General features: G+C 46.5%; 2 protein-coding genes and 1 long non-coding RNA gene across 6 annotated transcripts in view; 1 reads left to right on the top strand and 2 right to left on the bottom strand.

Moving 5' to 3' along the window:
* The window catches only part of RASL12 (RAS like family 12), an 18,088-nt gene extending 12,080 nt beyond the window's left edge, over window positions 1–6,008 (top strand). Inside the window, exons 4-7 of one of the 2 annotated variants that reach the window (XM_029951503.1) lie at window positions 1,068–1,141; window positions 1,839–2,029; window positions 3,303–3,389; window positions 4,678–6,008. In XM_029951503.1, coding sequence (XP_029807363.1) covers window positions 1,068–1,141; window positions 1,839–2,029; window positions 3,303–3,389; window positions 4,678–5,053 — 728 coding nt within the window. In that variant the 3' untranslated portion in view covers window positions 5,054–6,008. The remainder of the gene's footprint in view (window positions 1–1,067; window positions 1,142–1,838; window positions 2,030–3,302; window positions 3,390–4,677) is intronic. The other variant, XM_029951504.1, reaches the window with a different exon arrangement.
* Window positions 3,113–5,563, bottom strand: LOC115301552. 3 transcript variants are annotated; one of them, XR_003913155.1, is made up of 3 exons: window positions 4,662–5,563; window positions 3,478–3,562; window positions 3,113–3,382 (listed from the first exon to the last, which is right to left on the bottom strand). It is a non-coding gene; the product is annotated as an uncharacterized LOC115301552 (long non-coding RNA). The 3 variants fall into 3 exon arrangements; XR_003913154.1 differs by having other exon boundaries at window positions 4,912–5,563; XR_003913156.1 differs by lacking the exon at window positions 3,478–3,562 and having other exon boundaries at window positions 4,912–5,561.
* Window positions 6,009–6,706: 698 nt separating the features above from the next.
* On the bottom strand, window positions 6,707–17,577 carry SLC51B (solute carrier family 51 beta subunit). Its single transcript, XM_029951505.1, has 4 exons — window positions 17,211–17,577; window positions 10,451–10,662; window positions 9,327–9,417; window positions 6,707–7,051 (listed from the first exon to the last, which is right to left on the bottom strand). Exons 2-4 carry the CDS (start codon window positions 10,545–10,547, stop codon window positions 6,838–6,840), a joined length of 402 nt encoding a protein of 133 aa, XP_029807365.1. The 5' UTR covers window positions 10,548–10,662; window positions 17,211–17,577; the 3' UTR covers window positions 6,707–6,837.
* Between the last annotated feature and the right edge of the window lie 6,014 nt (window positions 17,578–23,591).

Genomic DNA, 23,591 nt, shown 5'->3' with positions numbered 1-23,591 from the left:
ATCCAAATAAAGTCAATAGTTTAGTTCATAGTATGGTACCAATGTCAGTTTCCTGGTTTTGATCATTGTACTATGGTTATGTAAGGTGTTAACCTTGCGGGGAGCAGAGGGAAGGGCACACTGGAACTCTCTGTACTATTTTGCAATTTCCACACGAGTCTAAAATTATTTCAAAAAAACAAGAAAAAAAATATCACCTAGGAATGTAAACCTGCCCTGTCAACTTTGGAGTGCCACAGTTCCCTGTCCTTTACCAGGCATGTATGATGGGCCAGGCCCCATGCCTGGGGCCCCATCCAGTCCTCACACACCCCTATGAGAATGCAGGGACAAGCATTTAGCACAGTGCCTGGCACAGAGTAAAATCTGAAAAATGTTTAGCCAATGTTATCATGTTATTCCTATTTTAAAGTGAGGAAACAGAACCTCACAGAACTGCCTCAAAGACTTGGCCAAGTCACATAGCTAAAGGTAGCTGAAGTTGGGTTTGATTCCATATCTCCAACCTAAAATGTTTGACTATGCTATTATTCGTCTTCTGCTATTATTTTAATGAGGATTATTTGTAAAATTTCTTGAGACTTCTGAACAGGGTCACACGTTATGTGCTTTTCTTTTCCTGCGCCTTCGACCACTGAGTGCAGGATTGTCCTCGGGGGTTTCCTGTGGACACGTGCTGTGATCAGAGGGAAGAGAGTGTAGAAGCTTAGGGTTTGGAGGGGAGAGGCTGGCAGTGCAGCTCCAGAGGCCTCTGCTGCTAACAAGCCCATGGGCCACACACTCCATCCTGTAGGCGTGGTGGCTGGACCCAGAACAGAAACCCGTCTCCTGTGGCATGTTCTGTGAGTGACCTCTTCTGCTCTGACCCCTGACAAGTAGAGCAGCCTCTCCTCAGTGGGAGGTTCTGTGTTCTCCATTTGGGTGCGAGCCAAGGCCTTTCCAGTGACCCAGCTCAGCCAGCCCCAGAACACATCCCCCAGGGTCTAGCCCAGAGAGGCAGGGACTCAGACCCAATGTAGCACTGAGCAGCCCGCACTATCTCTGACCTGGCTGACCATCTGTTGCAGAGGACACCTACAGCTCCGAGGAGACAGTGGACCACCAGCCTGTCCACCTGAGGGTCATGGATACTGCAGACCCGGTAACAGTACCCCCGTTACCCCTGGAGAGCTGAGAATCCATGCAAACTCGTGAGAAGTCCTGGTCCCACAGTGGAGACTTCAGATGGGAATTTGTAAACTGTTTAAGCTCTAGTTTGCTGTGTGACCCTGAATGAGGCACCGACCTCTCCATTCCTGAATGTCTTCCTTTGCCAAGTGAGAGGGGATGGGATGGGGCCTGGGGAGACCTGATGGTTGCTGGCATAAGCTCGGAAATCCTCTGTTCCGGGACTGGTGCTCACGTACACACGGAGACAGGTGCTTACACGTGTTTACACAGAGGCCCCCCTCAGCCCAGGTCCCCTCAGAACACACATTCCCCCTAGGCTCTTACCACCCCCTGCAAGGACTGGATACCAGTTATTCTCAGAAGCCAAGGGGCACCATGAACCTGACCCAAAACCAGCAGTGCCCAGGGATAGCCAGGTCTCTGTAGCAGCCATGCCAGTCTTGGCTCTGTGCCCCAGAGGCCAAGGTCTCCAAGTCTATGACTGGCTGGTGGGAGTGAGGCTCACAAGACAATGACTCCTTTCACACCAAGCCAGATCCACACTGACGTGCCCCTTTGAAAAGGGCTCTGCTGGGAACAATATACAAAGACTCAGAGAGTAGGGAGGTGGGTGGGGCAGCTCAGGTGAAGGCCTTTGCCCCCACCGAGGCTTCCCTCCTTCGCCCCAGGACACCCCCAGGAACTGTGAGCGCTACCTGAACTGGGCCCACGCCTTCCTGGTGGTGTACAGCGTGGACAGCCGCCAGAGTTTCGAGGACAGCGGCAGCTACCTGGAGCTGCTTGCTTTGCACGCCAAGGAGACACAGCGCAGCTCCCCTGCCCTCCTGCTGGGCAACAAGCTGGACATGGCCCAGTACAGGTGAGCACGGACACTTTGTCCTCCTCTCTGGAGCCCACTTTCCTCATTTGTAAAGGCTGGGTGTCATCGTTGGGGATTGTTTGGCTAATTTTGAATAATTCCCTCCAATTTAGATTCAAGGGTACAGTGCACATGGTCTTCCAGACAGGCAAGGGCTGGAAGGGGAGAGCTGGCCCACACGGGGGTTGCACCCGAAAGTTGGAAGAGACACCACTCCTTCCATCCTCATGGGGCTTCACGGTCTCTCTCAGCCTCACCTTTCTTGCCTGCCTCAGGACATTCCATCCTCACTCTCCCTAGCTGGCTGGTTATTCAGTGCCCAATTTCAGGTCTGAGAAGAAAGGCTGTGATTGGCTCCTATAATCAGGTGTCCGCTCTGGTCCATCCAGCTCTCTCCTAACCCTAGCATGGCCCTAAGCTCACTCCCATAGTTGGCTGTGCTGAGGGCAGGTTCTCTTAGAATGAGTTGGACTTGAATCAGAGGTCACAGACTGGGCCGGAGGGCAGATTACCAGCAAATACAGCAGCATTTTGTTTGGCAAGCACAGAGTTTTAAAAGACCTAGAATTGAAATGCTTTGAGGAGCAGCATGCTCTCTCTAGCTGACCACATGCCTTCCCACTCCCCATGGCTTACCTCAACCCTCTCCATACATTTGAGCTGCTTGGCCTGGCCCCTGAAAGCATGCTGCTTCCACTTGATGAGTAATCCCACTGGCTTTCTCCCAACACTGACATTTGTCCTGTGTGGCCAGCCCACCTTTGAAGTATGGCACCTTCCACCCATTTTCCACCTGTCCCTCCCAGTACATAGCCAGTCACCCTGCTTCCCCATGCCTCAAAGGCCCATTGACTGATATTAGCAGGGAGGGGACTTGGGTGCAGAACAAATCAGTGGGGCAGTGGGGAAGGGGGCACAGTCTTATGAAGATGGGCCACTGTAGGAGCCTTCACTGGCCATCTAGCCCTCAGAGCACAACAAATTTCATCTCAGGGTATGAAGGAAATTATGTGATCTTAAAACCAAAAGGTGATCTTTGAGGAATTATAGAGTCCACAATGCCTGGAAGAGGGGTCAGCAGACTGAATTGTGGTAAATCATCTTCAGTATGAGGACAAAATCTAGACCACTGTTTTGATCCTAATCTTCACCAAAGAGATTGTCTAAAAAATGGTTTGGGAGCAAATAACAAAGATTATGACACTCAAATGAAGCAGGCTCAATTCCCTAAGAAAAGTCATGACAGTTATCTTCATTTCCTTCTTTGATCAAGTTCTGAGGTTAGTGGGTCAGGATTTGATGAGCAGAAAACTTACAGCCGAGCACCGGTGTGTCTCCGTGATTGTCTTGCAGCTAAAAGGTAAAACATGGGTTATAACAGTGGTTCCCAAACCACTGACAAAACTGTCACCAGACTGCAACAGAATAAGAGAGGATAGTGTTCATACCTGTGCCACCCGCTCACAGACATGTATGCATGCATCGGGTGCTGGTTTCTGAAAATTCACAATTCAAGCCCCCACAGTGACAAGTCTGTAGATTCAAGTTCATCATGAAAGGAAATAATACCAAGTATTCCTTCAAAAGAGTTTCTTAGGAAGCAGTGAGTTTATAGACAGGACCCCAGCCATGGATGGGGAGTCTAGATGCTCTGCTCCTGGCCCTTTGTGTCCCAGTTCCTCTCTCATACTCACCTGGGCAGCTAGCCCACTCACACTCCCTGCCCCTGCCAATTTAACCTTGGCTCAGAACCCTCTTCCCACCAATACCAACTGTCTCATGGGCTATGCCACTGTCCTCAAGAATGGCAGGCGAGGTGATCAGCAGTACAGCGTGGTCACCAAGATTCAGCCAGTGGAACCTAGGCCTCAAGACCTCAGGTACCTCCCACCCCTTCCTTCTTCTGGACATCTGACCTACATAAGACCCAGTCTTTTTCCTCTCACCTCGAGTCCCATGGCTTTCAGATCTGAAACTTCCAGAACCTCCCCAGTTAAGTATTCAGTCCCACTGTCACAAAAGAGGAGTGTAGGACGAAGCTGACAATGGGTGCTGTTCCCTCTCTGCTTTTCTCCCTCCTTGCCATGAAATGCCACCCTTGCTCTCTCTTGCCCCTCCCCTGGACAGGCAGACAAAGCTCCCTGCCCTGAGAGCTCTGCCAACCACAGCCATCCTGAGTCACCTCGCCCACCTCGCCTCTGTGGGTCACACCCTTCAGTCCAAACTTCTGCCTTTCCCTAGAGCCAATCCCACAGACTCCGGCAGAGGGTGGCTCGTTTCCTGAGCAAGCACTCGTGCTGGCACAGAGAGAGGCAAGGCTGGGAATGACCATCTTCCTCGGTCCACAGACAGGGTCTAGCCAGTAAGCTTCTGCCTTGCCTACAGCTTTGTTCCTAAATTCTAGCTTTGGTGAGGTCAGGCACCATTTATTGAGCACTGACTCTGTGCCAGGTACTAGACTAGGCACACAATACAAATGGTCTTTCTTAATTCTTTCAACAACCCTGAGAGGTTGAGGTCACTAACCCAGTGTACTGATGAGATGACTCCAGCTCACTGAGCCAGCGAGTAGGGAGCCGAGCGCAGGCCCAGGCCTGCCCCACTTGGATGCACACTCCTGACCCTGCCTCACCCTGCTTCCCCACCAGGCAGGTCACCAAGGCAGAGGGCGCAGCTTTGGCGGGCAAGTTCGGGTGCCTGTTTTTTGAGGTCTCTGCCTGCCTAGACTTTGAGCATGTGCAGCATGTCTTCCACGAGGCCGTGCGGGAGGCACGGCGGGAACTGGAGAAGAATTCCCTGCCCCGGCCCCTCTTCATCTCCGAGGAGAGGGCCCTGCCCCACCAGGCTCCGCTCACCGCCCGGCATGGGCTGGCCAGCTGTACCTTCAACACACTTTCCACCGTCAGTCTGAAGGAGATGCCTGCCGTGGCCCAAGCCAAGCTGGTTACTGTGAAGTCATCCCGGGCCCAGAGCAAGCGCAAGGCACCCACCCTGACCCTGTTGAAGGGCTTCAAGATCTTCTGAGGGCACCCCTACGGATCCCAGACTTAGCGGCTGGGCAGGGCTGCAGGACAGGGGCTGGCTTCTCACCACTGGCTTTCCCTCTGATGGAATAGTAGCCCTCACCCTCTGGCTGACGGTTGATCTCTCTTCCAGCACCAAGTAATGTCCCTGACACCCAGTTTACTGTGTGAGCTGGAGGGACAGGCAGGAATGCTGCTCTTAGTCCCTCCAGGCCTTGGGTTCCATGGTAACCACTATGTTCCCTGACCCTGAAGGGAAGTAGCACTGAGATGACGCAGAGACCTGGGGTCAGGCCAAAGTGGAAGAAATTGCAGTGTCCATCAGTGGTGCCATCACTCCTTCCTGCTCCAGCGACAGCCAGGCCAGCTGTGGTCCCTAATGGACAGCTCTGGATGGATGGTCAGCACCAGGAGGTCCTGCACAAAAGTAGGCCTGAGAACATTCTGCAGGAGCAGCCTTGACGTCCTAGCACCACCTAGTGGATGGGAAAGGCACAGCGGCTACAGGTTTTGGGGGGCCTGAGCCTGACTCTCTAGTTGTCTTGTGACTTCACAGAAGCCTCAGGCAACAAACCCCACAGTTCATCCAAGTAAAATCTAGTTTAAATAATCCTGTGGGACAGCCTGTGAGAAGCAAACTTCTCAGGAAGGACTGTTTCTAGTACTTTGCCTCCCAGTGAGGAAAGAAGGCTGGGGGCTCTGGGTTGCCCAGGGTACTGAGCATCCAGTGTTGTAGTGGCCAGGAAGCAGGGCCCCCATGTTTCCTCATCCAGGATCCAGACAGAGAGCCTGTAACTGGCAGTATCAGACATCCGATGGGCACTGTGAGCCTGTCCCAGGCTCCTAGGCAGAAACACAGTAGAGCGGTTTGTAGTCTGGTCCAGCAGGGGCAATGGGTCTGAATGTTCAAAGTCCACTTTTGAAAGATAGAACCTAAGGCATTTTTGGTTCATGAAGGAATTTTTTGCATAAATTATTTGGGGTTGCCACCACAGCTTATACCAGAACACTGTGGCTCAGATGTGGGGTCAGGACAGGTCTCTTGGGATTCCATTGTTAGCACAGGGAGCTTTATAGTTTTCTAACTCTGTTTACCTCAGGGCCCCTGGCCCACAGGAAGTCTCTTGTGGACCCTCAGCAGATAAGAAGGTAGAGGAAATGGCTCTGGTAGGAGGAAGGGGTGGGAAGGGGATTCTGAGCCCAGAATCCTGCTCTTGGCAGTTCCAGGAGCTTGGGTTAAGAGCAGCTCTAGGGGCGCCTGGGTGGCTTAGTTGGCTAAGCATCTGCCTTTGGCTCAGATCATGATCTTACGGTTTGTGAGTTCAAGCCCCATGTTGGGCTCTGTGCTGACAGCTCAGAGCCTGGAGCCTGCTTCAGATTCTGTGTCTCCCTCTCTCTCTGTCCCTCCCCTACTAGTGCTCTGTCTCTCTCTCAAAAAAATATATATATATATGTATAAAAGAGCAACAGCTCTAACCCAGCCTTCAGCCCCATTACATGGATGGAGAGGCTGAGGTCAGGGAGAGGCTGTGAACTCCTCAAGACCACAAGAGGAGTTGTAGCCCAGCTTCCTGACCCACTGGTTGGCTATGGATTTCACAATTTTGCTCCAAGCTGCTTGTGTTGAACCACCCCTATTTGAACAAACTCTGCATTTCCAAGTGCCCACTTCAGAAGCATTTTAATAAAAAGGGAGCGTTTTTTTTTTTCATAACAGAATATTAGTTCGATTGCAGTTCATTCACTTTATCTGCTGACAACGTGGGGTGGTGCTCTAGACCCCTACTAACTCTCCGATTCTTGTGGGTCTGGAAAGAGAACCCGTGGCATCTCTCTCTCTTTTAACTCAATTTCTACCTGGGCCAAATTTTGCTTTTCTGAGAGCAAAGTCTCTCTTAGCATGTTCACATTGTTGTCCTCTCTGGCTCCGGCCTCAGTCAAGTCTTGGAGTTCTGGAGTTTGGGTTTCCGGTTTGTTTTTCCTCAGCATCTTTTGATTTCTGAGAGGAGAGAAAACATTGTTGAATTGGGGCTCCCTGAGCTGGGGTACTGAGTGGCTGGGGCAAGACCAAGTCTCCCAAGTGGATTAGCGTGGTCGAGGGGAAAACACAGTGGGAGTTCTGGGAACTGTTGGAGGAGAAAGCCAAGATAGTGTGATGTCCTTTCGGCAGAGACACGGTTTATACTCATCAGTGGGTCGTCTCCCCAGATCCTCATTGCCACCATGAGCTCAACTATTATTGCTACACACTCCCCTTCAAGGTGAAATGTGGCTCAAAAAGGTCAAAGAAGCACATACCTTGGACGTGCATTTAAGTCTCCTGACTCTGCATTCTGTGTTCTTTTCACCAACTCACACATTCTCTATCCCAGGACTGCATCCTTGTAACCCCACACCCCACCCCATCCTCATCCACCCCATCCCCAGACAGACTGCTTTAGGGAAATTCCTAACTAACGTTCCTGCTTCTATGTGCTTGCTTTTCCAGACCAGCTCCCACGCACCGGTCATGTTTCCAAAACCATAGTGTACACACATCACGCCCTCACTCAAGCACCTTTAGTGGCTCCTGACTGCCCATGTCCTTAACCTGGCATTCAAGACCCAGCCTTCCTTCCAGTAACTCCCCTAAATGTCATCTCCCCGAAGGTCGTTTTATTCAAGGTGCCCCCTAGACTTCCTGGCCATACTAGAGGGACGGAGCTGTGCTAAGAGCTGACTGCCCAGAGAATCTGCTTGGGCCAAAAGAGGAGCAGTTCGTTGTCCCCATGGACGGCCACTTTGCTCCTGAGTTGACCTTGCTGAGGGCAATGTCTCCTGACAGGGTAAGAAAGGCAAGGTCACCTTTTTAGAAGCTACAGCCTTCAGATCCTCCTGTGTCCTGCATCCAGACTAACCTTGCTAAAACATAAGCCTTTCATGTCCCTGTTCAAAGCTGTTCTCTAGCTCCCCAGTGCCCATGAGCTAGAACCTGAATTCCTTGGAATGGCCCCCAGGACCCACACATTCTGGGTCCTGCCCCCCTCTTGGCCTCCCTCCACCCCCATCCCACTTCACATTCCACAGCCACATGGCTGGGCCCTCCTCCTCCAGCACCTTAAGCTTGAAGTCTGCTGTCCCTCAGTCTGGAAGGCTTCCTTGGCCCACCCTCCCTCTATTCTCTTTGTGCTGAAGGCCCCAGATCTCAGCACTGTGCTCCCATGCACTCTTGTCTTTCCCACGCTGAGCATCTGTCACTCTGAACTACACTTGTCCCCCAACCAAACTGTCAATTCTTTAAGGCAGGGGCTGAATCCTTCTTGCCCATAACTGTGGCTCCCACGCACAGATCAGAGTTTGGCACAGAGCAGGCGCTCAGCTCTTACCTGCGAATGACTAGTGAATGAGGCCACAGCAGTTCATGTGGACTAGTTCTCAATGTGAGCAAAGGGCACTGGGTTTGGTTTTTGCTTTTTTTACTTTATAGCAGAACTATGAAGAAAATTCATGCATGATATAAAATACAGCATAGAAGGAAGAGCACAGAAGTTAGGCCAACACTTCCTTAGAGCCTCAGTGACCTTATTCTGTACAATGGAAATAAATAACTTGTGCGTCCCCTACCTTACAGGGCTGTCTTGAGGATCAAATGAAAGAATGTGAAGGTACTTTTTAAATCGTAAAACATGATACGGATATGAGGGAGGGATTCTCAATATTTTTGTATGAAAGTTACTGATAGCAATGACTGGTGGGTATATAGTAATTGTTGAAAGAAAAATGAAGGAAGGAAAGGAAGGGAGGGAGGGAAGCAAGGAGGGAGGCAAAGAGGGCGGAAAGGAAGGAAGATAAGTGAACCAAATATTTATTGAATAATTTCTAGAACCAGACACTGCCAGTCGCTTGGGGAAACAAGGTTGAGTCAGATGTGGTCTCTGTCCTCAAGTAGCTCTCAAAAGTCGGCTCTGGAAGTTTATCATCCAGGGAATTGAGCAAAATGCCAGTGACCACCCCAGACCCTTTGTGTCAGAATCTCTCACTGACTTGTAAGAATGGCAGAGCTAGGATTTGGACCCAGCCCTGTGTGACTCCAGAGCCAGAGATCCTGACCTCTGCTTGCTGGCCAGGGACAGGGGGTAGTAATCAGGGACAGTTGCTAGTTTTTCAACAGCTCTGTGTTTTCAGTGGACCCTGAAATCTGCATTTTGCTGTCCCAAAGGTGGGCTAGCCAAGTATGTGACCCCCTCCCTAGATTTCCCCACGCCCCAGAGACCACCCCCAGACCAGCTCCTCACCTGTTTGCCTGGATGCTCCTTCTCAGGAGGACGATGCTTATCACGACCACCACGACCACCAGGGCAAAGATGGAATAATTCCAAGGAGTTGCTGGGGAAGGACACACAGAACAGAGCCTTGAGGAGAGGCTGGGTGCCCCTTGGGCCCACCAACAGTCACAGTTGGGGCTTGGGCTCAGCCTCAGCTCACAGCAGCAATCACTAACCCTGCTGTAGGCCAGGTGTTGTAGAGAGACCCCTGCCCTGAAGGGACTCGGTTGTTAGGGGGAGAGATTGGGAGGCATGATTTCTGTTCTACAGAAACCCTACTCTAATGAGGGACAGCACTTCAGTTGGACAATAGTGTGGAAAGGGGGGCATGGGTGGACATCAACTTCACACTCTTCAGAGTTGTGCCAGAGGCCAGCCCTGTGCTGTGCGAGGAAAAGAAGGAAGGAAAAGAGGCCGGGGGTGGGAAGGAAGGGGTGGCAGTGAAACTATGTTCCACAACTGCCAAAAGAGAGTACCTGACGTGGCTAGTCTGAATCTGGATAAGATCTGCCCACATGGTGCCAAAGGGAGGAGGGTCCAGCCTCAAAGCTGTTGTATTAGCTGTTCCCCCTGCCAGGAATGTTCTTCTCACACATAATCTGCATGGCTAATCATTTCATCTGCAAGCCTTTCTGCAAACGGTGGCATCTTAGTGAGGCCTTCTTTGACCATAGTACCCACGCTTCTGTTCCCTTTCTGTGCTTAGTTTTTCTCCTTGTTACTCATCACCAACATACCATGCATTTTAGTTGTGTGTCTGGTTTATCATCTCTTTCATTAGAATGTATGCTCCAAGAGGGCAGAGATGTTTGTGCTTTACTCACTGCTGTAACCCCAGTGCTGAGAACAGTGTCTGCTGCACAGAAGGAACTTAATAAATACTTGTGAATGATGGAATGTATGAGTGAATGAATGGCCGCACACGGAGAAGAGGAGGGTGCGGTTAGGCCAGACCCCTCTGGGAACTAAGACCCCTCAGCCTCGGTCCCCACCCTGGAGGACACACGCAGCCTGCAGGAGGAGGCTGTGTCAGCCAGATTCCACTCTGTGTTGAGGAGCAGACCCCCATCCCCCACCAACCCCCTACCACCTACCATCTTCTACCCGAAAAAACCAAGCCATTTCTTCCAGCAGTTCCTGAGGCACCTCGGTGCCAGCTGGGGCTTGGACGACCCCGTCACTGTGGTCCATGCCCCTGCTCACGGTTGGGATCCGTTTCTGACAATTAAATCCTTAAGCCCCTGTGCTCCCCAGCTGCCCGCCTGGGCTCCTCGGTTCCGGCCCTTGAGCAAAGCCCTGAAGACCCCTGGAAACAAAGCAGAGAGCATGACTGGATTTCCTCCCCAGTTTGACCCCTCCATACTCTCCTAAGCCAGCTCTCCTCTGCACAGTCACTGGACCAAGACAGTGGGGACTTGGGGCAGGTAGAGTCTGAGAGGCAGAAACCATCATAGTGGGAGACACTCAAATCTTTATTAAGACTCATCCGTGTGGAGAGGAGCACTGACCCGGGAGTAAGGAGGATTGAGTCACTGGTAGGCTGTGGAATCCTTGTAGGGGACATTTTCTCATTTTTGCCTGCCCAGTATCCTCATCCAGCTTCTGCAGCCCCACACACTAGGTCACCCCAGTTCCTTAGCAAATGGCCCCACCTCTCACCATTGATGGCATGTGAAAGCCTGTCACAGGCTCCTGTCTCCCCCACAAAGCCTGGGCCTGATTCAGTCTCTCTCCAGGAGACCTGAGACCCAGAGCTGAGAATAGGAAAAGGTGCCAGAGAAAGGTAGTCACCAGCTCCTGCCACTGAGAGCTGGCTCTCGTCTCCCTCCACCACCGTTCCTAGGCCTGATCCGTCAGTCCTCCTCAAACTTCTGATAACTTTTTTTGGGGGTGGGGATATATCAGAATTGTTTTTCTGCCATTTGCAACAGAAGAACCTGAACTCGGGCTCGCTTCCTTAATTTGAGTCTGTTTCCCTTCCTACAAAACCAAGCAGGTTAAGCTAACTCTGTTAACCAAACCTTAGTCTCAAAACAGTCACACATCTGGACATACTCTGGTACTACCTGTGCTATTACTACTTCATATAAAAATTTCTACTCTCCAGATTAAAATGAAATAGGAGCAACAATTAACTTTGACAACGTATTTTGTTGACTCCAACATATCCCAAAGAGTATCATTTCAATGTAATCAATATAAAAATGGTTGAGATATCTTACATTTTTTATACCACGTCTTTTCAATTGGGTGTAAAATTTACATTTATCGCATTTCTCAGTTCTGACTAGCCCCATTTCAAGTGCTCAGTAGCCACATGAGGCTACTGTGGGATACAGTGCAGGTCTGAGCCCAGGCCAGCTGACTCCCCCAGCCGTTCTGGGCTCCTGACAGGAGGGCCTCAGGCATGGGAAGTGAGCCGTGAGCTAGGAGCCAAGGAACTGGCCCCTCATCTGGCCCTGCCCCTGGTTACTTTATCTACGCACATCCCTGGGTCCTCTGAAGAAGCAAAAAGAAAATAATAAAAATAGGGGCAGAAATCAATGAAATCAAGGGGGGAAATTGACAAGATGAACAAAACCAAAAACCTCTTTTAAAAAATATATTAAATAAATCTCTGGCAAGATTGATCCAAAAAAACGAGAAAAGTTACGAAGAGAACCAAAGCTAGACCAGAGATTTTAATATATAGAAATGTGTTTTGAACTGGGGACACCTGGGTGAGTCAACTGGTTAAGCATCCACTTCTTAATTTTGGCTCAGGTCATGATCTCCTGGTTTGTGAGTTCAAGCCCTGTGTGAGGGTCTGTGCTGACAATGCAGAGCCTGCTTGGGATTCTCTCTCTGCCTTTCTCTCTGCTCCTCCACTCTTCTCTCACTCTCTCTCAAATAAATAAGTTTCTCTAAAATGTATTTTGAACTATATACTAATAACTTGACAAACTAGATGAAATGGATGAATTATGCATTATATTGCTCTGGCTTATTTAGAACTAGTTGCAAGCTTGTACACTTAGATAATATAAAGCTTATCTCCTCCCCACCAATATTCCCTGGCAACTACCAAGGCACACTTCATTTTTTACAAGTTTGACTTTTTTAAAATGCCGTATTTTTATTTACTTATTTTTAAAGTTATTTATTTTGAGAGAGAGAGCGGGAGAACATGAGCAAGATGGGGCAAGGAAAGAAAGAGGGAGAGAGAGAATCCCCGACAGACACCATGCCTAGCACAGAGCCCAGTGCAGTACTCGATCTCACAAACTGTGAGATCATGACTCGAGCCAAAATCAAGAATCAGATACTTAACTAATTGAGCCAGATAACTGACTGAGTCACTCAGGTGCCCCTGCCTTTTTTTTTTTTTTTTTAAGATTCCACATGAAAGTTACATCGTACAGCTTTCTAATGTCAAACTGTCCTTCCATTCCTGGTATTAAGCTTCCTTGGTGATGGTTTTCTTAATACATTGTTGAATTTGGGTAACTAATACTTTATTTAGGATTTTTGCATCTATTTTCATAAGTGAGTGGGCCTATCATCTTTTCTTCTTGCATGGTCCTTATCTAGTTTTGAAACCAGTGTTAAATGAACAGTCCCATTGGTGCTGTTTATTTTGGGGGACAACTTATTTAAAATAAGCATTACCTGCTAGTTGAAAGTTTATTAGAATTCATGATTAAAGCCATCTAGGCCTGGGCTTTAGTTTTTCTGAGAATTTCAAGTATCTTTCTTACCTAATTTTGACATTTTCTATTTTCTATTAGAACTAATAGAAGCATTTAGTAAAGTTGCTATATACAAGGTCAATAGTATTTTGCACTGGAAACTGGAAAATTAAATAAAAATAAAATGTCATTCGTAATAGTGACAAAGCCATAAAGCATCTAGATAAACTTTCCAACCATAGAAAAGACCTCTATGGAGAACATTTTAAAATTCTAGGACAGTGGGGCACCTGGGTGGCTCAGTCAGTTAAGCTTCCAACTTTGGCTCAGGTCATGTGGGTTCAAGCCCCGCATCAGGCTCTGTGCTGACAGCTCAGAGCCTGGAGCCTGCTTCAGATTCTGTGTGTCTCTCTCTCTCTGACCCTCCCCTGCTCGCGCTGTCTCTGTCTCTCAAAAATAAATAAAAAACATAAAAATAAAAATAAAACTCTAAGACAAAAAAAAATAAGTGATCTGAATAAATGGAGAGATGTCTATGATTTTGGATAAGATAAATATATTAGGAACATGTCAATCAAAATTCTAGTTGGATTTTTTGAGAACCTTGATAAACTTATTCTAATATTTATATGGAAAAAGTAAACATATAAAAGTAGCTAAGTCAATCTTAAAAAAACAACAACACTAGGAGGAGAGACTGACCCCACTCGAGGTTGAGACATAGTGATAAATAATGTGGTTTTGGGGGTGCCTGAGTGGCTCAGTCACTTGAGTGTCCAACTCTTGATTTTGGCTAAGGTCATGATCCAAGGGTCACTGTATGGAGCCTGGCATCAGGCCCCGAGCTGAGCATGGAGCCTGCTTAAGATTCTCGTTCTCTCTCTCCCTCTGCCCCTCTCCCCTGCTCACGTGCTCTCTAAATAAAAAATTTAAAAAAATTTTAAATATGGTTTTGACACAAGACCCAATCACTACACCAAGGAGTCAGAACAGAGCTTTCATAGAGATCTATGTACACATGGAAACTGAATAGACTAACCAGAAGGGAAAGGAGGAATTGTTTAGAGGATGGGGGCAAGGAAACCAGTTACTATATGAAGAAAAAGAAGACCAGGTGCACATCTAACAAACCGCAAACTTAAATAGACTCCAAAATTAAAGACCTAATTGAAAGAGGAAAAAATATCAGTTAATACAAGTGAGGTAGGACTTCTTAAGCAAAACCTTAACAGCTCAAATCTTCAATAACAACTGATGAATTTGATTATATCAAAAATAATCTGTTCAATGAAGAAGACCATCAATAAAGTAACAAACACATTTCCAGTTGGGATAAGATACTTACAATGCTTAAAATCAAGAAAAGAGTGGTATCTAGAGTATACAAAGAAGTCTTGCAAATCAACAAGAAAAAGACAGGAATTGTAATAAAAGGTAAAGGATATAAACAGGCAACTTACAAAATTGGAAACCCAAAAGGCTAGCAAGCATATGAAAAAATAATCAGTCTGGTAATCAAAAGAATGAAAATTAAAACAAAAATGAAATAGCTCTTGATGTCTATCAGATGGACACAGTTTAAATGGTAGAATATGCTGTATGTTGGTAAGTTCTGGGTCTACAGCTGTAGCCACTAACAGAGGGAGTGTAGACAGGCCGCCATCTGGAGAGCAAATCAGCCAAAGTAAGGGTACCCGACCCACAACACAGCAGTTCTGCTCCTGAGCATGTGCACATCCCAAAGAAGTTATCCCCAACGGAAAAGGGGGCATGCCATACCACTTATGAACATTCAGAGTATATCCACACAAAACTACACATGTTTTACAAAAACGCATTTTTTAAAAAAGATACACATTACACATATTGGGATAGTTATCTCTGGGGAAAGAGGAAAAAGGGAGCAGGAACGGAAAAAAATGTAACAAAGAAGTAAAACAGGAGAAGGGTTTTGAACAGACCCACTGGGAAAATGTCATAGGGTGAGAACAACAAACACACAGAATGGGAGGTCTCTGACGCACCCTCCTCTGATACGACTTTCTGCAATAGTTTGGACGCTCAGCCGAGCACATCCAAAAACAGCTGGATGGCAAACACCAACCAGAAAAAGCAAAGTACTAGTAAAAAGATTGACATCAGGGTTTTTTTCCAACTCTAAATTCTCTGAGAAAAATAAAGAAGCATCTACAGATTTTGAGGGGAAATATTTTGACAGAAATATAACACTGTGCTAAGTTTGGGGCACCTGGGTGGCTCAGTGGGTTCAGCCTCCAACTTTGGCTCAGATCATGTGTTTGAGCCAAGCGCCAGACTCAGTGCTGACAGCTCAGAGCCTGGAGCCTGCTTCGCATTGTGTCTCCCTCTCTCTCTGCCCCTCCCCCACTCGCTCGCTGTCTCCCTGTCTCTCAAAAATAAACAAACTTAAAAAATTCCTTTAAGATACTGAGCTAAGTTTTTATATATGAATGATCATTTGTGTGTTAAGATAGAGATGGAAGTCAAGGAGAAAGAAAGATCTTTTTTATATTTAATTAAAAAAAATTTTTTTTAAAGTAGGCTTCATGCCCAGATTGGAGCCCAACGTGGGGCTTGAATGCACGACCCTGAGGTCAAGACCAGAGCTGAGATCAAGAGTCTGACACTTAACCAAGTGAGCCACCCAGGCACCCCCAAGAAAGACCTTTTTCAGATTTTCCTGGACTTGGAGGCTTACTACCTACTTACTCATTACTTACTGAATATCTGTTGAATAAGGAAAAGACAAAGTTACAGGAATAGATAATGTATATGATGTGCTGTTCCAGCTCCAGCTGTCTGTCCAGAGCACTTACTAAGAAGGGTTGTGATTTTCTGTCCAGTCTCAGATGCAGGAGTGTCTGGATTAACTAGCAACATTGGCCATAGGCTCCTGTCACATATGCAGACCACCCCCCAGACCCACAGAGAAAAGAGTATGAAGGTCAAGATAGCCACACTGACGCTCTCTGGGGGAAATGGATGGGGCCTGGACACATGGGACGTTCACTTTGAACATTTCTGTACTGTATACATTTCTCATGAGTAGATACTACCTTCATGCAAACAATACATGTGATTAGTTTTTTTAATGTATGTATTTTTAATGTATACTTTATGTATTTGGTGTATTTGTATGTATTTTTTTAGTGTTTATATATATTATACCTTTGGAGACAACAGTTCCAATTTTTGATGTTTAATTAATGGAACTAATAAGATGTCAGTTCTTCCCAGTTTGCTCTATCGATTCAGTGCAATACCAATCCAACATCCCAGAAAGTTATTTCATGAATATGGACAAACTGATTCTAAAGTGTATATAGAGGGGCAAGATGCAGAAGAGTCAACATAACATTGAAGGAGAAGAGCAACGTCAGAGGACTGAGGTTCCCTGACTTCAAGACTCACTGCAAAGCCACAGTGGACAAGACACAGTGGTATTGGAACTCATCAGAGACATGTACAAATCTGCATGTGGGCCGATGTCCACAGTGGAATGTGTTTTAAATACGTACAACACTGTTATAATAAATGCATGCCAACAAACAAAAAGTGACGGCATGAATACAAGCCTAGAACTGAAAGCCAGCTTTCCCTGCCTGTGTTAGAAGCCACAGGAACAAGGGACACATTTCCTTCTGAGCACTTATCAAGTCTCCTTCTAGAGTCAGCATCGAATTAATATACCTGCTTTTAAAAATTACTAACTAGGGGCTCCTGGGTGGCTCATTCGGTTAAGCATCTGACTTTGGCTCAGGGCATGATCTCACAGTTTGTGGGTTCGAGCCCTGCGTTGGGCTCTTTGCTGACAGCTCGGAGCCTGGAGCCTGCTTCAGATTCTGTTTCCGTCTCTCTCTCTCTCTGCATCTCCCCCAATCATTCTCTGTTTCTCTCTGTCTCAGTAATAAATAAACAAAAAAATATTTTAAAAAATTATTAACTAAACTTTGTTATTTATTTGCTCTCATTTTCCTGTGAATGCCTTTTTTCCTATTCCAGGGTCCCAACCAGGATATCCCATTGCATTTAGTTGTCATGTCTCCTTAAGCCCCTCTTGGAGATTCCTATCTTTTACACACGGCTTAACTATCTGCCATGGGACAGTGATGCCCACCAAAGAGCCCAGGCCACCCACCTGTCCCCACGGGAGGTTGAAGACACTCACCTGGGATCCAGTTTCCTGGGCCTGCCTTGGAAGGCCGCTGGTTTCTGTGTCCTCTGCTTACAGGAGCCCTGGATGGTCTCCACTCCTGAGCGCCCTACACACCTGGGGGCAGTGCTACAGGGCCTGTGGCAGTAGGGCCCAGCTGGCAGCTCTGCCTTTAGCACACGCCCAGGCCTGGAACCTCCTCTGTCACTCCGAGGTCAATGACCTCTTGAATCAGTGGCCTTGGATGACAAACAGGCTCCACCTGGCTTTCATGATCTACAAGAACAAGCGGCTCCGTTCTTTCCTTCCTCTATCTTGACCTCAAGTAAAGAGAAAACATCTGGACTGTCTTGCCAGCTCAGGCAGTGGGCTGGGGAAGACCCTCAGTCTGGGGGTTCCGTCATTCAGGGGGATATGTGATATACCCACTCCAGGCCTCTATTTCCTGCTATTATCAATATTTAACCACAGAGCAGGGAGCCAAGGCTGGCCTTTTATAGCCTGTGCTTTCTCACAGTGAAGGTCATGGCCTTGTGTAAATTCCCTACAAGAAGCTGTAAAATAAGACCTTTGGAGGGCTAGGGATTGGGGGAGGCAAGGCAAGTGAGCCTGTGTGAATGACCCAGAGTGGAAGAATTCCACAGGCTAGGTTGAACAGCATCAAGCAGGAAGGGCTTGGTGGGGAAGCAGAGCAAAGCCAGACCTATCTGATTCTGATGGTCAGAGGGCTCTGGGCTTTCCCATCCACCGGCTCCTTGCATCTCCAGCAATCTTTGGAGTTGGCTCAGCAAGGAGTTCTCATTTCACTAATGAGCAAACAAGCTGAGTAAGGTCAGGTGACAGGTCCAAGTTCCTCTCTGAGTTAATACTGCTGAATGGCATGGATACACGGTGCAGGGGAAAGGAGACCCACCAGGGAACCTAGTCCTACGTGGAACTTTAGCTCCTCATCATTTTGTAACTCATTCATTCATTCAATAACTGTAACTAGAGCACCTTCTGCATGGATACATGGTAAACAGGACAAGCAAGGACATTGCTCTCCTGGAGCTCACTCTCTGGGGGCAATGGACAGGCAACCAAAAAGTAAGCAAAAACATAACATCATTTCAGCTAGTGACAATTTCTGTGAACAATTTGAACAACAAAATGATATAGAGAGAGATGGGGTGGGGGATATGTGATCCCTGTATGACTATGCTAAAAACCAAATGCCAAGGACCATACAAAGATCTGGGACAGCAGGTGCAAAAGCACTGAAGAAATAATGCGTGTAATGAGTTTGAGGGAGAAAAAAAAGAGGAGGGAGTAAAGGAGCTGAGAGATAGCAATAGGGGAAGTGACAGGAGATAAAGTTAGATAGAAGCAGATCATGCAGAGCCTTGTAAAACAGGATGGGTTTGGATGTAATGAGAAATCACTAGACAGGAAGTAACATGGTCTGACTGACATTTATCTAAGATCACTTGACCTGCTGGGTGGAGAATGGATTGTAAAAGAGCAAGAGAGAAGCTGGAAGATTGTTGCATTCATCCAGGCAAGAGACAGCGGTGGTTTGGGTCAGGATAGTGACCACGGAAACAATAAGAAATGCTCTGATTGAGGGTGCATTTTGAAGAAGAAAGGCAGCTGACAGTTTTCACGAGAGAGGAACTCAACACTAATTCTCTTAAGCACAAAAGGAATTCAAAAGGAATTTATTGGCTCATATAACTGGGAAAGGCAGGGTGGAGCTGACCTTAGGGAGAACGGAAACCAAGAGCCTGAAGATCCTTAGCTCTTTCTCTCTCCAGCTCTCTCCCTGCTTCTCTCTGGATATCAGGCTCATCGTTCCCACAGGCTAGTCATCCTGGACCAGGCTGCAGGAAATCCAGGCTCTCATCTCTCCTTATAGCTGGAAGGGAAGGAGTCCCTTTCCTCAGATCCAGTTTGGCAGTTCCTGGGAAAGGACTCTGTTTGTCCTGGCCCGGATCATGTACCCATGTTTTGGATCAATTGTTATGGCGGGAGGTGAGGTACCTTGGATGGCTTAAATCTCATGCCCATCGCAGAACCATGGCTGTGAGCTGGATAGCTACTCTAGTGTGGGTCCCTGGAGTGACTGCTTGATCCCAATCTTCCACAATTCTCCTTGTCTGCCTTGGAGGAATGTCACGGGGGCCTTAAGAAATAGAGCATTGCCAGCACTCAGAAGTCTTGTGTCCGCTTCCTGTCACTATCCCCCACAAAGGCAACCACTATTCTGACTTCTAATACCATAGATTAGTTTGGCTTATTTTTATACTTTATATAAATTGAATCAATCAGTGTGCAATCTCTTGTGTTTGGCTTCTTTGGCTCCACATTATATTTGTGATATTCATCCTTGTTATTGTGTATAGTTGTGGTTCATTCATTCTTATCTACATAGTATTCCATTGTGTAACTATGTCACAGTATTTTTTATCTATAGATCTTGTTTTCATAAGAAAAATTTCAACTTATCTCCTTCTTTCCATTGTCTGGAACACAGATACAATGGTAGAAAGGACATTGAAGGACAGAAGATTATATTACAATCCATGAGCCAAATTTGACCTGTGGCCTATTTTTGTAAATAAAGTTTTATTGGAACATGGCCATGCTATTTGCTTACATAATGTCTATGGCTGCTTTCACACTACATTGGCAGGAGCAAGCAGCTGTGACAATGATTTTACGCCCTGCAAAGCCTAAATGTTTACTCTTGGCCCTTTACAGAGAAAATCTGTGGACTCAGGCAATGAGATAAAGGAATCTGGGTCCCTGAATGACCTCATGGAGCAGAGCAGCCTACCTGCCCTGGACCAACTGACTACCTCTGGAGTGTTCTATGTGAGAGAAGTAAACTTTGATACAAGTCAAGGCACTGTGCTTGGGATCTCTTCATTATGAAAACCTAGTCAGTACTATAACTAATATATATATTATTTGTGGTTAATAACTGCTGAATAACTGAATACCATAGCCTCAGAAGAACTAAGTTTTAATCCTTTTTTAAAAATTTTATTACTGAGACAGAAACAGAGCATGAATGGGGGAGGGTCAGAGAGAGAGGGAGACACAGAATCTGAAGCAGACTCCAGGCTCTGAACTGTCAGCACAGAACCTGATGTGGAGCTTGAACCCACGAACTGTGAGATTGTGACCTGAGCTGAAGTTGGCCGCTTAAATGACTGAGCCACCCAGGCACCCCTAAGTTCTAATCCTGTTCACCCTTGCTAAAACCAGCCATGCACCCCTGAGCTAGTCACGTGGACCTCTTTTTCTTATCAAACTAAGCTTCAAAATGAAGTAAAACGGAAAGGTATTTTAGAAATTATTATCAGGAGGAGCCAATTATGTGATGACAAAACCCGGGCCCTTTAAACTCAAGAGATTTTCCCCAAGGCCCAACCAGTTAGCTTTTATGTTTTAAAGCAAAAACAACAAAAAAAAGAGGGCCTCCTGGGTGGGTCAGTTGGTTGAACATTTGACTCTTAATTTTGGTTCAGGTCATGATCTCACAGTTCATGAGTTCGAGCCCCAAGCTGGGCTCTGCACTGAGTGTGGAGGCTACTTGGAATTCTCTCCCTCTCTCTCTCTCTCTCTCTCTTTCTCTCTCTCTCTCTCCCCCTTTCTATCGTCTCTCTTTCTCTCTCAAATTAAAAAAAAATGTTAGGGGCTCCTGGGTGGCTCAGTCAGCTAAGCGTCCAGCTTCGGCTCAGGGCATGACCTCACTCTTCGTGGGTTCGAGCCCCGCATTGGGCTCTGTAATGGCAGCTAGTTCAGAGCCTGGAGCCTGCTTCAGATTCTGTGTCTCCCTCTCTCTATGACCCTCCCCTGCTCACACTATCTATCTCTGTCTCTCAAAAAAATATTTTTTTACACTTGATCTTAGCCGAAAGGCTGAGAAGCGATGAAAAAAAAATATTTTTTTAAAAACCCACCATGAAAAAGAACTCTTTTCCTAAGAACAGTGGGTGGTGAAAATTGGAAAATACGCACTGGGCTGTCCATGGTCTTGACCCTCCACTCAAGGCACTAATCTCAGCCCAGGGTTAAGGTGCCAGGTAGGGTCCTGCCCTGAGCTCCAGGGCCCAAGGATAAGCATCCTCCTGCTCCTCAGTCTCCTGCTTCTCACACTGAAGATGCAATGCCTGCTAGTCTGACAGCCGGCAGAAGCATCAAGGTGGTGGAGATGGCTCTGTATTTCCAGGGCAGCCTGTTCTGCTCCTTGGAGTGGGCCATCCATCATCAGCTGATGCCAGGAAGGGCGGATAAGTCCTTGTGTGTTTTTACCTTCATTTTCACAAGCACCACTTATACTCAGAAGCCAGTTGAATCATTCAGTTTGAACAATAGTTCTGGAAAGTCCCCAAGAGCAGCACATTCTCTTCTCAGTAAAAAAGCAAAAACAAAAACAAAAACAAAAACAAAAAAAACTCATGGAAAATAAAATGAAATCTAGGAGCACCTGGCTGGTTGAATTTGTTAAGCGATGGACTCTTGATTTTGGCTCAGGTCATGATCTCATGGTGGTGAGGTCAAGCCCTGCTCTGGGCATTGAGCCTGCTTAGGATTCTCTCTCCCTCTGACCCTCTCCCACTCACACACAAGCTCGCTCTCTCTCTCTCTCTCTCTCTCTCTCTCTCTCTCTCTCTCAATTTCTAAAAAGAAAAAAGGAAGAAAGAGAAGGAATTCTAAAAGTAGTGATATAAGGAAATGACAACACACGGGAGTTGAGATAGATGGACAAGGATGAAATGTTCAAGAAATGGGGAGAAGTTAAATTATGGTACTGATGGAACCGCATATTTCTTCTAGGGGCCAATTTTTATCTTAAATCTGGAGGAAGGAAATATATAGAAGAATCAGTGGGGGCATTTTTTGAAAAGGTAGGTTAATTAAGTCCAAAATTACTGCTGCTTAAGTACTGACTTGATGCCTCCATCTGCAAGAGGGTGGTTGAAAAGAAAGGTGAGTATCCAAAAGGAAGCCATCTTTATGCTGAAGTAAAATTATCTCAGAGAGCAAATCCTTTTTCAACAGACTCATAACTTGCTAGGCGAATTTCAGGAACATTTGCAAAGTATGGGAAGTTTGGGCAGAGACTAGTGGGTCGCGATGGAACAAAGTATGCACTTTCTCCAAGAAAGGACCTTCTGCAGCCACCACTTTCGTCTTAGCTACAGCATTTGAAACTTTCTATGTTGCTGACCCTTCTTCATAATCCTCACTTCTCTGTCTTTGACCCTTTGCTCCTAGTTACAGTCTAACCAATTATCTCCTTCAGCTCCTTACTAAATCAAAGTCCAAGAGTAGAATAAAATCAGGGTCTCAGCCTTTCATTTTAATTATATAGGACATGTGAAGTTCCCTTTGCAACTACGTGGATGGAACTGGTATTATGCTAAGCAAAATTAATCATAGAAAGACAAATATACGACTTCACTCATATGAGGACTTTAAGACACAGAATGGATGAACACAAGGGTAGGGAAGTAAAGATGGTATGGAAACGGGGGGCGGGGGCAAAACATAAGAGACTTAAATATGAGAACAAACAGAGGGTTACTCGAGGGGGTGTGGGAGGAGGGATGGGCTAAATGGGTGAGGGGCATTAAGGAATCTGCTCCTTAAATCACTGTTGCACTATATGCTAACTAATTTGGATGTAAATTTAAAAAAAAGACCTGTGCAGTTTGATCATTCCCGTACACAGCCATTTGAATATGAATTGCTAAATAATGTGAGGATGCCTACCACTTGATAAGGATAAATTGTGTATTAATTCATCTGAATTTTGTTGTTATTAACTTTCACAAGCAAGTGAGTATTCTTTAAGGGGAACTAAACAGCATACAGTTGACACCAGCTTTAAAGGAAACACTTCTTTTTCTTTTAATGTTTATTTATTTTTGAGACAGAGAGAGAAAGAATGAGTGCATGCTCATGAGCAGAGGAGCGGCAGAAAGGGAAACAGGGAGAATCCCAAGCAGGCTCTGCCTGTCTCGGTGCAGAGCCCAATGCAGGGCTCCAACTCACAAACCATGCATGAGATCCTGACCTGAGCTGAGATCAAGAGTCAGACGCTTAACTGAATGAGCCACCCAGGAACCCCAAAGAAAACACTTCTGACACTTTAGTTAGGACCATTTAAAGTTTTATTACAATCTTGCTATAAGGGAAAAGGCCTCTGGCACTCCTAGCTTACAAATTCACCTTTGGTGAATGGTTAGATAATCATTGTTAGACTAGATTTTTAAAAGGAGAAGAGTGTTTGATAAAAAGGTTACTAAGATTCTTGATTGGTGTCATTTGGGTGGGTGGGTGACTCATTTTCTAGAGCAAGTCGTAATTGTCTTAAATTTAGCAGAAAATTTTCAAAGCGTTTTT

Source organism: Suricata suricatta, chromosome 9 (genome assembly GCF_006229205.1).
Source record: "Suricata suricatta isolate VVHF042 chromosome 9, meerkat_22Aug2017_6uvM2_HiC, whole genome shotgun sequence".
NCBI classification, from domain to species: Eukaryota; Metazoa; Chordata; class Mammalia; order Carnivora; family Herpestidae; genus Suricata; species Suricata suricatta.
Note: the sequence above shows the minus strand (reverse complement) of the source record. Positions and strands in the feature narration are given on the sequence as shown.

Bases quoted from the DNA above. Each gene is read 5' to 3' on its own strand.
- SLC51B (XM_029951505.1), bottom strand. From the start codon at position 10,547: ATGGACCACAGTGACGGGGTCGTCCAAGCCCCAGCTGGCACCGAGGTG. The intron at 9,418-10,450 runs GTAGGTGGTAGG...GTCCTTCCCCAG, and splicing joins GTTTTTTCGGGTAGAAGATG to CAACTCCTTGGAATTATTCC. The intron at 7,052-9,326 runs GTGAGGAGCTGG...CTCTCCTCTCAG, and splicing joins AGGAGCATCCAGGCAAACAG to AAATCAAAAGATGCTGAGGA.